Source organism: Lepisma saccharinum, chromosome 3 (assembly GCF_977018435.1).
Source record: "Lepisma saccharinum chromosome 3, izLepSacc3.1, whole genome shotgun sequence".
Classification (NCBI taxonomy): domain Eukaryota; kingdom Metazoa; phylum Arthropoda; class Insecta; order Zygentoma; family Lepismatidae; genus Lepisma; species Lepisma saccharinum.
This window is the reverse complement of record NC_139231.1, coordinates 57,224,148-57,236,174: the sequence shown is the minus strand read 5'-3', so window position 1 is coordinate 57,236,174 and position 12,027 is coordinate 57,224,148. Positions and strand designations below refer to the sequence as shown.

General features: G+C 38.4%; 2 protein-coding genes across 3 annotated transcripts in view; both read right to left on the bottom strand.

Annotated features, from left to right (window-relative positions):
* Positions 1–12,027, bottom strand: part of LOC145985063 (uncharacterized) — a 224,514-nt gene that overhangs the window by 103,003 nt on the left and 109,484 nt on the right. The gene's annotated exons all lie outside the window — the stretch shown is intronic.
* LOC145984858 (zinc finger BED domain-containing protein 4-like) lies at positions 1,438–2,504 on the bottom strand. Its single transcript, XM_083118237.1, has 2 exons — positions 2,404–2,504; positions 1,438–1,955 (listed from the first exon to the last, which is right to left on the bottom strand). Exons 1-2 carry the CDS (start codon positions 2,502–2,504, stop codon positions 1,493–1,495), a joined length of 564 nt encoding a protein of 187 aa, XP_082974363.1. The 3' UTR covers positions 1,438–1,492.

The following is a 12,027-nucleotide window of genomic DNA, read 5'->3' as shown; positions in this document are numbered from 1 at the left end:
CTGCATAAACAAGCTTTGTTCGTTTAAAATTATAAAAAAACATGCGCTTGTAGTGGCCAAAACAAACAAAACTGAAACAAGTCACTAGTAGTCTTCAGTTTCATTGGAATATTTTCATAAAAGCCTATTAAATGTTCACTGGTATATGTTGTAATGGCTAAAGAATGCATGTTCTCTATGTTTTCAACATCACACCCCCAAAATTTCATTCCGCACCCCCTCAGCACACTTACAGCGCCACCGCTGGTCTCTTATCATAGTACAAAAAAATATTCAGATTACATCTGATTGTTGCGAACTGATTTCATGTACAGACTTTTTGTTAACCTGTACCAATTATTTTATGGTCAAAAATGAAAACATAAAGTAGTGCAATCATTTCATAAATGAAGGGAAATCTACTATATTACTAAGCGCAGTCGGCTTCTTTCATGCGCGGCGCCAGAAAATTTTGACCGGCTGGGCAGGAAATAATGCTGATAAATTACGGTTGGCAGATAACAGATATTCCCTCGCCCTCTCCTGAATTCATTTGTATTTCTTTCACCTTTTCTCATTGCTATTGTACGTCTTATTTTTACCTTCCACCATTTTTCTCTGCTTGTATTACCCCCCTCTCTCTGTGTTTTAAAAGACACATCTGCGTACACTATTCCATCCAGTCTAGAAGAAAGTAGCGAAAGTAACCGATGTCGTCACCTGTTGTAAAGCCTCTTGGCTATCATTCCTATCTTTCCTGTCGGATCCCACTCTAAACTGTATGTACAGTCCCGATTTGCCTTACTGTGCATAAAGTGGACTTAAAACACCAACTCAATCAATCTATCGTTCCTATGTGAATCTTGATATGGTCTCCCTACTTCTCTCATTCATGTGTCCCTTCCCTGATGCCCTTCAATTGCTCACTATGTACTTCGCTTTGTACAGTCATGGACACTTCTGGGTTGTAACAATTGCATTGCAAGTTATTGGAATTGTTATAACCCGTGTCCGTAACTGTATCCCCTTAAATTAAGATGAAATTTATCATTTCCCTGTAAAATTCGCTTTCCCTCTGTAATCCGTTATCCTTCCAGAACCTGTTTTGCCTCCGTAATTCTTCTCGCTCCGAAACCCGGATAGTATATTTTCCGAATCCGGATTCCAGATTTTTTTGGCCATCCCTAGTTTGAAGACTCCTCTCGACGAGACTACCAAGGGGAGTTCCAGGCCGAACTAAATAATGTAAGGTGTTTACTAGGGATGTGACGAAGCTGAAAATTTGCCGATGCCGATGTACTCACCGATAATTTTTGGAACCAATACCGATGCCGATATTTAACCGATTCCGATACATAGGACTATCTAACGAAAATGGAATGTTATTTTGAGCATGACAAAAATAAATTTCCTTTAAACACTTATATTTGCATATTATACACGTACATATGTATTTTCAAAGATTTAGCATTAGTACAAAAGAAGTTCTTATTAGAAAAAGGACTTCCTATTCTTAATACTGGAAGTTCAATTCTGGAAGATTCAACTTTAAAAACACGAGTTTTTGCAGCACTTCTGGATGTAACCTATTTCTTTTCTTGTCACAAATCTGCCCAGCAACACTAAACACTCTTTCACTAAACACTGATGCAGCAGGTATGCTCAAATATTTCCTTGCCACTTGCTTGAGGTTCGGATACTCATATTTCAATTTCCAGTACAATAGCGGATCCTGGTCACATAGAATGGTGGGTTCAGCAATGTACTTCTCAATTTCCGACTTTGATGTAGGTTGCGCATCTGGATGCGAGTTTGCAATAATCTTGTCGCAAAAGCTCCACAGTGATGAAGTTTCAGCTGGTGTACTTGTATTTACGGTTTCTGCTTCTATGCTAGGCTGCTTTTCAGTGGAACCTTCAATTTCATTTATCAGGCAACGCACTGCCCTGTTGGCGGCTACTGGAGATGAAAACAGCCTGAAATAATAAAATAGGATTACTCTTCTGATGATTAAAAATATATATATGCAAACGTTAATAGCATTAAACTGATTTTGGCATCTTTCATTCCACTGAATGTAAATCATATTCAGAATTTTTCTTTTAAATTCACTTTGTGCACAAATGGACTAATGAGAAAAGGACCAGTGACCGACTCTACACCCTCGAAAATTTATCTTTGAATTTAATATACAGATTTCAATGTTTTACAAAGACTGAAACTTGAATCAAAATGTGGAAGCTACACATAAGCTGTATATTTAGCCACGAAATGTGATAAGTTAGCATCAAATTCCACGTATTCCAGACCACTTTCTCCACTTTTTTAAATATGATTTAAAAAATATGTAAAATGTAAATAAACGCAGGTATTGCTTACAAAATTAAATTTATAATGAAGAGACAGCAGAAAAATCACACCTACCTTGTTTTGTACTTAGGATTCAAGCATGTTGCAACCAAATAATGGTCTGTTTCTTCCAAGTGGGAAAACCGAGAATTCATTGAATTCATCATTTCACTCATCATGACCTTCATGTTTCTGCACTGTTTGAATGCTTGAAGTGCTTGGCTAATTGATGTTGTCATGGGAATAACATCAGCAATCGAAGCTTTTTCAGAGCTTAAGAAAAGTGTAGCCTCATGAAAGTAGCGCAAAACTGACACCACGTTTTCAGCTAGTGTCCATTCCTGTGAAGTCAATTCTGCAGGTGAATTTCGTATTTTGCTTTGCCCTACAGTAATGGCAAGTCTTTGTTCAAGTAGGCGTTCCAACATCAAAAATGTGGAATCCCAGCGAGTTGGCTCGTCTTGAATAAGTTTATGTTTTGGTAGACCCAGGCTCTCTTGCACTTCTTGAAATATTTTTGAGTCCTTGACTGAGGAATGATAATGGCTTACAAACCTCCTGGCCACTTTGCACATATTTGAAACTGCAGTTTGTTTTAGACACGTTTCGTTTACTACCAGCTGAAGAGTGTGCTGTAAGCAAGGGGCGGACTCTATCTCTAGTTTGTGAACAGCGCTGATCATGTTTGGTGCATTATCTGTTACAAGATACTCAACATCTATGTCCCATGCATGAAATGCATCATTCAGATTACTCGCAATTGCACTACCAGTATGAGAGATGCCATGGAATGGCAAAACTTCAAGGATTACATGGTTAATTTTCCAGTAATTATCAATAAAATGAGAAGTTACACTTAAAAAATCACTCCCTGAGCAACTACTCCACAAGTCTGCTGTAGCGGAAATATGCATTCCATCTTTGAGAATTGTTTTGACTTTCTCTTTGACTCTGTCATAGAGTCTTGGAAGATGGGTGTACCGAAGTGATTGTCTTGACACCATCTAATATCTGTGGTCCAAATGATTAATAAGTCTATTGAAACCAATGTCCTCTACAACTGTGAAAGGTTGCCCATCAACACAAATAAATTCTAGTATTTTCTGATCAATTTCCACAGATCGTGGGTCTGATCTAGCGTATGACTTGGTGTTGTGTACATACTCCTTGAGTGTGATCTGTTTTGATTTACTCGTGCTTGGGACACTTGAACTGCATAAAACACTGTCACTGCACACGATATTTTCCTCACTACATGTTGAAGAAGAAGATTCCACAGGACATGCAGAACTTTGATCGGTAGTTTCATTTGGAGATCATCTTTGCGACGTTGTGTCCTTGCTTGAAGATAGGAATTTCTTAAGTGTAGTCAACTTTTCAAGCTCAGACACACTATGCATTGGTTTACTTGTGCATCTTTTTATGTGCTGCAATAAATTTGTTGTGCTGTAAGTTCTAATCGATTTGCCGCCACGTGAAATTACTTTATGGCAATTTATGCAGATAGCTTTACTACGATCATCTTCTTTTATTTTGAAGTATTTCCACACGTCACTTTGCCGACTCATCGTTTTCGAGGATTATTACCTTTTTTACAAAGTATTCGCAGGTGTAAATCTTCAAAAAAACACAACCAACAAAGAAAACGTTACCGCACGAGTCGTTGTTTCATGCACAGATTACTACTTACTTTAATGTGCATCAATACGCTGGTCAAGTCGTCTGCTGGTCCCGCGCATGGGTGCGGCCATATTGGCATTAAACAACCGGTTGCTACGGTCGTTGCTAAGGTCGGTAACATGGCGTTGGCTATGGAGCGTTGCTGAGGTTTTGGAAAGATGAGCCGAAAACAATGAAGTAGGGAGGGTTAGCATGTAAGGAAACTTTTGTAGTTTCAGATGCACAAGATAAGAAGGCGTCGTCAAAGTAAGGGTGAAAGCAAGCATGAAGGAAAGAATATGATGTTAAGGAAAGGGAAACTTAGATGTCACACGTGTTGTGACTAGCACTTCTTCGAAAATTTTGCAATAGCTTTGTGTATGTGCGGAGAGATGTTTAGTACCTTTCTTTCAGTGGCGGCAATTAGGGGGGCGAGGGCGCAATTCCCCCCACTTTTTTGCCCACTTTTGCCCCCGCACTATGTTAAATCTTATCTACAAAGGAAAATATACTGTCTTTACCTCCCAGTTGTGACACATTGCCCCCCCGGTTTTGGAACCCAATCGCCGCCACTGCTTTCTTTATATTTACGTAAACCAGATTAAATATTTTTGTTCCGAGCCTATTATGAGGGCAAAAGGGTTGAACACAACATGTGCCGTTTCCTCTGCCCATCATTATCTTGTTATTATTTCAACTTATCACTTTATCATGTTCTTTTATGCAAAAATATTAGAATGAAAACAATAGGTTGTAATTAATAATGGGCTGCCAAGCTGAAAACACCTTCAGGTCGATCAGTAGGCTCCAGGCGTCAGGAATGTATCCAGTAGCGTAACTAACATGCTCTGCGCATCCCAGCACCCCCGCGCAACTTTCAGTTGTGTGCCCATACTCGTCTAAAAATATACAAATATATTTCTTTTCTAAAATATTAATTCACGCCCACATTTATATTAGGTATATAAAAACATGAAATTCATACATGTAATTTGAATCAATGTAAAAACTGATACGAAAGCTTAAGACAACAGAGAAGCTGTAAAAAATTATATATGATAATTATATATGAAAACAGACTGTTATTACAAAAATTACGATATTGTCAAATGATCATTAGCAGTCCTCTGCATTTTTTCATGGAAGCAAATTCTTGTTTGCTAGTTTTCGAACTCGATCACTCTCACTGCTGACATTGTGCTTCTCAAGTAATTTTTGATGAATTTTAGCTTGGAAACTCATTTCGTTGAGGAAAAAAATTTTTAACTTCTCTTTTCCGTTTGGTAAAAATTGTAAGTAGGGTGAAAATTAGCGTTGCCAGTGTGTTCTCTTGCCTGTCGTCTACCCTTCGGCTACGTAAATCATTCAGCTAATGAAGTTTTGTTTTCTAATCTGGTAATCCACTTTCTACTTGTGATTAACATTTTCTGTTTGCAGTTAGGGGCACAAAATATAATATGTTCGGTTGAAAATATATTTTAACGCCGAAAGTGAACTATCGGACTTTCTTAGTTTATCATTCTTACTGCGCCCCGAAGCTCGTGCGCCCCCCACCCGCGCACCGCGAGGGTGTTATTTACGCCACTGCATTTATCACATGTTCAATCTTTCGTTCAATAGTCCTTAATGCACACAGCGATATGCATAACTCGGAAAAGGGGTGAATTTCCAAGAAGCGGGAATATAAGCTTCTAGGGGAGAGATTTCTTTCGTATTATCTCAATTCCTGATAATCTATAATTGGCAGTAAAATATTTTCGATTAGAAATCGCTTATTTACGAGTTACGATTATTCAGAATTTCTGGAAATTCAAGAACATAATATATTTTGGAAAGTGCCATTCGTTTAAGATGTAAATGCGAACCTAATTTCCTGAAATAACAGACGTGATACACCTTGAGTTTACACATTTACTTTGGATGCAATAATAATAATAATAATACGGTGGAGGCACATAGTGGTTCGGATTACAATTTAAACTGTAGGTCCAGTCCCGATTAGCCTTACTGTGCATAAACTGGACTTAAAACACCAAATAAACCAATCAATAATAATAATAATAAACCATTGTTATCTTCATATGCATTTATTATTGTTGTTGATATTAGTAGTAGTCCCTATTCATTTGTAGTTGCTGTTCCGGCTATTGACTGAAATCACTTTAGACACTCCCAATATTACTACTACTACTATTAAAATATGTCAATGGCCTGACTACCCCTACAAGAATTTCTTTCGACGTCTATGACTATGTACTACACACATGTATTCTTCCGATCGAGAAAATGCATTGTAGTTTTTGAATACCCATTAGTGCAAAGGCACTTAATATGCCTAATGTGCACAATGATTGTAATCATATGCATAGCAATAAGACATATCTGACCACAGACAAAAAACCATGCGACTTACGTTCATTTACCCGTCAGCAAGCCTGTGTAACGGAAACCGAAGAAATCGTAAGTTGCCGGTGACTTTCATGGAAAGTGCCTGCTTTTGTTCTTCCATTTCTTCTTTAACTTGTCACCTGTAAGCAACCTGTATTTTATGTACGTATTCTTCTGAATCTAATCTTTACAATGGTGTAAGATACATATTACCATTTTCGTTGAAAAACCCTGTCACTAAGAACAAAAGGTATCCCTTGCGGTCCGCTTCCAATACTCACTCCATGGGGAAAGTATGGACAGAACGTTGTATATTGCCAGGTATACTGTTGCCACGGCAACAGCGCCGGAAGTGACGTTCACTAGACCAGCGTATAAGAACAAGAAGGTAAAAGTAAAACAATTTTCACTTTCTTTTCGGAATGAGGATCGATTAGGGATAATAATTTTCCAACACATCGGAAATTTTTTTTCAACGCGCGATATCTTCCTGTCCCTGATATAATTGTCATTTTTTTCCTCATATACCAACAAAAACTTGCACATTTAAAATATTCCTTACTTCTGATTTCCCGACCATTCGTTAATATGAAGTGTGTGCGAGACAATTTTTTTAATAGCGATGGAAAATGTTTTTTAAGTCACCGCTTTCGGAAAGAGAAAAACTCATAATTTCCCAAATAAAATGCCGAAAACATCGATAATTAGCTACTTTCAATCATGACTATCTGGTATTATACCGAAGTTCTTCCCGGTTCCTATTTATCAGGATCCCGCATATCCCTAGGTTCTGATATAAAAACTAATTTGTAGGACTGTGCGGGATCCGGAAAAGTTGGTACCGGGATCGGAGAAAATATTGCCCATTTGGATATCGTCTTCCCTGGATCGCGAGCTGTGACCAAATTCGGATTTGTCATGTTTAACTCTGATTAATTCTCCATTTTTTTCCTTGGTATGTGTTTGAAACATTCCAGAAATGCAAAAAGAATCACTTCACAGGAAAAAGGCACCTACAATTTGAGATTTCTAGTGTTGGGAAAAATTGAACATTTCCCGTACTAAAATATCCTAACTTGGCCAGGAACTTGTAAATTTTTCCTATCCCAAACGTCAGGATTAAAAAAAAAAAAAAAATACGTCCTAGTGCCATTCCGATCAAAACATTTCTATCCCACACATCCGTACTAATTTACGGAAATTTCCGATAGTCAAAGTGAAGAAAGCATCGAGAATTAACCCCTTTTAATTCGATTATTGGACAATTTTTGACACTCCGGGATCCCGAAATGTTGGGAAATTATTTCCCGAAATCGTGATCGGGATCTCTTTTCAAATCCATGAACCGATTTTTCGGAATCACACAACTGAATACTGATTAGGGATCACATGAAGCATGTGAGAATAGTAGGGGAGTAGAGGCATGCCGGACATTTTTTTTTTTTTTTGTCGGGACGGGAAAGATTCGTAATTTCCTGACTAAGTGGGAAAATGTACGAAATTTTGTGAACCTCTGGAAATCTCGAATTCTACACGTCATTTTCACCTTAAGTGATTATTTTTGCATTTCTGAAATAATTAAAAACTAACAACCAATGCAGAAAATGTCGAGAATTGACGACTTTTTAAAACAACCTTTCGGTATTTTCCGACTGCTCAGGATCCCGAAAAGTCAAGAACTCATTTCCCGAAGTCGAGAAGAGGGGCGATATTACACTTTATCTGGCACCAATGACAACTTGACTCGAGTTAGTAACACTGGTTACATACACAGGTTCATACTTCATTTTATAACCTGTGTATTAACTTTTTCTTCTTACGGCGTACGTGCTGTTGCAATGTATGTTAAAATGAGATTATATCATTCAAATAATAATAAATATATTTTAGTTGTCGATGCAAATATAATTTGGCTTAGCATTTGCTGATTATCCAACCTAAAACACATTAATCATAATACGAGGGTCACTATTTATATTTTGAGCCTAACAATGAAAAAACAGGAATTCGGCATTGATAACTGCTTTATTGTTTTTCGAAGTATTCTCCTTTATGGTCAATACACTTTTGCATTCGTTCGAACCTATTGTCAAAGCAGTTTTTCCAATCTTCTTGAGACACCTCCATAATATGGTTTTTGAACGCATCAACGGCATCTTCCGCCGACGAAAATCGTTGTCCACGCAATTTATTCTTGACATTCAGGAACAAGAAGAAGTCATTGGGTGCCAAATCAGGACTGTACGGCAGATGAAACATCAATTCGATTTTTTGACTGTTCATAAAGTCGGTTTTTAGACAAGATGTGTGACAGCTGGCATTGTCTTGATGAAGAATGATCCGACGGCGTTTGTTTGTTTTCCGTATTTGACCGAAGACCTCTGACAAACAAATTGTTTTGTACCATTCAGAGTTGACCGTTCTACGTTCCTCTAAAGGCACAGTTGCCACATGACCAGTTTTCCCGAAAAAACAGGCGACCATTTATTTCGATGTGCTTCGAGCGCAAACAACTTTTGTTGGATTGGGTTCATCTTGAAACACCCATACAGTCGACTGCTGTTTACGTTCCGGCTCATATGCATATATCCATTATTTGTCACCTGTTACAATCTTATATACGTCTTTTGAAGCACCATGATTGTATTTATTGAGCATTTGTTTGCACCAATTGACGCGAGCGTCTTTTTGAGTTTTTGTCAAATTGTGTGGGATCGAACGAGAACATACCTTTCTCACAGCTAAATGATCATGTAATATTTTATATATGCTGGTGGAACTAATGCCTATGGTTGCCTCAATCTCACAGTATGTCACATGACGATCTTGCAGTGTTAGGTTTTGCACAGCATCAATGTTTTCTTGAACAACAACTGATTTTGGATGACCTTCGCGAATCTCGTCGGTGAGCGAATGGCGGCCACGATTAAATTCGTTATACCAGCGTTTCACAGTGGCAAAGGATGGGGCTTCATCGCCAAATGTGGAAGTAAGTTGATCGATGCACTCTTGTCTTGATAATCCACGTCGAAAATCGTAAAACATCATCGCACGAAAATGTTCACGAGTTAATTCCATTTTATTGTTGTCGTGCAATCTCCAAGGCAACATAAACAACACAAATGAAGCTATTGACAAAACATTTGAAGTACGTTATGGTCAATAATGCCAGACGATTCTGTGCAAACGTCAAATCGCGCCTAACTTCAATCAGTGTTGCCAAGGCTCAAAATATAAATAGTGACCCTCGTAAAATGGAAGAAAGAACTGTACACAGAAGCTCTCGGAAGCAAGTCTGTATGTTTTTTTTTTTTAATTCGTTCATCACCGGTATTGTACTTCAGTTGGTTTTCTGTTGTTTATGTGAACATTATAACTACAGTCTTGGATTTATCTCAATTTAACTTAATTTTTAATAAATCTTACAAAATTAAAATGTAAAACTTATTTGAAGGTAAAACTCTAGTATAATCGGTACCTGTTTAAATATCGGACTTTTGCCGATGCCGATGCCGAAGCCGATGTGTCAATTTCGGCCGATATTCGTACATCGGTAATCGGCTTCGGTACATCCCTAGTGTTTACTTACTGACAGTGTTCGTTCGTCTACAGTGCACTGTCTCTCTCTGACGAGACTATTCTTTGAGTGAATGGTTTCAGATAATTAATTGTCTATCACTAAGGATGAGAGGGCCTCTCAATGGCGCAATGGTAGCGTCCTCGCCTTGTAATCAAGGGGTCCCGGGTTCGATATACGGATGGGGGCACATAGTGGTTCGGATCCCACTTTAAACTGTAGGTCCAGTCCCGATTAGCCTTACTGTGCAAAAAGTGGACTTAAAACACCAAATCAATCTAATCCAATAAAAGTAGCCTTGTAATCAAGTCGTCCCGGGTTCGATACCCACTGGAGGCACATAGTGGTTCGGATCCCATTTTAAACTGTAAGTCCAGTTCCGATTAGCCTTACTGTGCAGAAAGTGGACTTAAAACACCAAATCAATCCAATCCAATAGAAGTAGCCTTGTAATCAAGTCGTCCCGGGTTCGATACCCACTGGAGGCACATAGTGGTTCGGATCCCATTTTAAACTGTAGGTCCAGTCCCGATTAACCTTACTGTGTATAAAGTGGACTTAAGAGACCAACCCAATCAATCAGTCGAGAAAGGTCTAGTACTAAAGTGTGGAAGAAAAGTTTCAGTGTGAAGAGTAATAATGTGCCTAATGTGTTGCTGAGAATTATGCTGTGCAACCTTGCATGACGCTCATCGCAAATGGTGTTACCTCGGGACCGAAATCCCTTTCTTTTATCTTGTTTCTTCCGAACCAGTGATGGATAATTTTGGATGAAATGCTCTGGTATTTTATTTACTTTTGGAGAAACGTTCCTTGTGCAATTTGTGATGTAAAATTGCACTTCTTAACTGTATTTGCTACTTTGCTGGTGCATGAACGATGCGTAATGATAGCATGTTAAGTATGTGTATTCTCGGTGAGCGATAAGTGTGTTTGGGAGGGGTGGCGTAGTGTTCATATCAGTGGCAACACTAAGGGGTGGCCAGGGTTGGCCACAAACCGCCAGACACACGTCTACCTCCTCTCCCCACCCTCACACACACTTTTCCTGACTCAAAACTCGCAGCGTAGATCAAAGTAACTTTAAGAAAACCGTGGATGTAATTGCTACCATAGATTGGAAGCTCGATATTTGATGTAGATATGATAGTAGATCAGTAATGTACTCTAAATTCAGCAAATTTGCTTGTGCTTACTCCTCTCGCAATACAAACCTTTGTAAGGGAACCTCCTATTACTTTGAAAGTTTTAGTACAGCAATACATTAATATTGTTGTCGCTTTGCTCGCTGCTCTCACAATACAAATGTTTCTGACTCATATCAACTTAATATGCATTACTTGTCCTATTATTGTTGAAACAAAAAATCAAAATAGATCGGCTAATATGTCTGATTGCCACGTTTCAATCCCATGGAAAAATGTATTCAGACACCCTTCCCTCCCCTCCCGTCTATCGTTCGCATCCATTACAGTAACCTTTCGGTCCACCTAATGGATATGCAGTTCCTCCCAAATGAAGTAAAAAATAGCTAGTTTGAAATGGATGTCATATTGTTGTTGCACTAAAAACAGCGGAAGCATATTAAATACAATTGTGAAAATATCGAAAGATTAAATTCAAATAAATAATACATTCTATGGAGCAAAAATGTCCACTGTGGCTATGGCTGAGAATATGTGGAGCCCTATCCTCTGTCTCATGTGAGTCTGGGGCACGTTGCAATGCACGGGGGATTTATTTACACATATCGCACAGTCCTGCATGAGGGTAGAGAAGCCAAAACAAACAGACTTTTTACTATATTTTTTGTGCCTCCTCTCCTTCACTTGCCGTTCTGGTCCTCTCTTGGCCGCTCTGGTAATTTATTCCTGACTTAGCCACTGGTTCATGTGGTTTGAAAACTGTTAGTCCTCTTTACAATTTTAATATTTAACTACCAAAATTTAATTGAACCTTTCTCTTAGTCACTTTAATTACCTTGGTGGCTTGTTACAATCCAACCATAACATTCATATCGATCACCCTTTGAGTCTCAGATACTCAAACAGGTATCTTCTTTCCTTGTATTATTT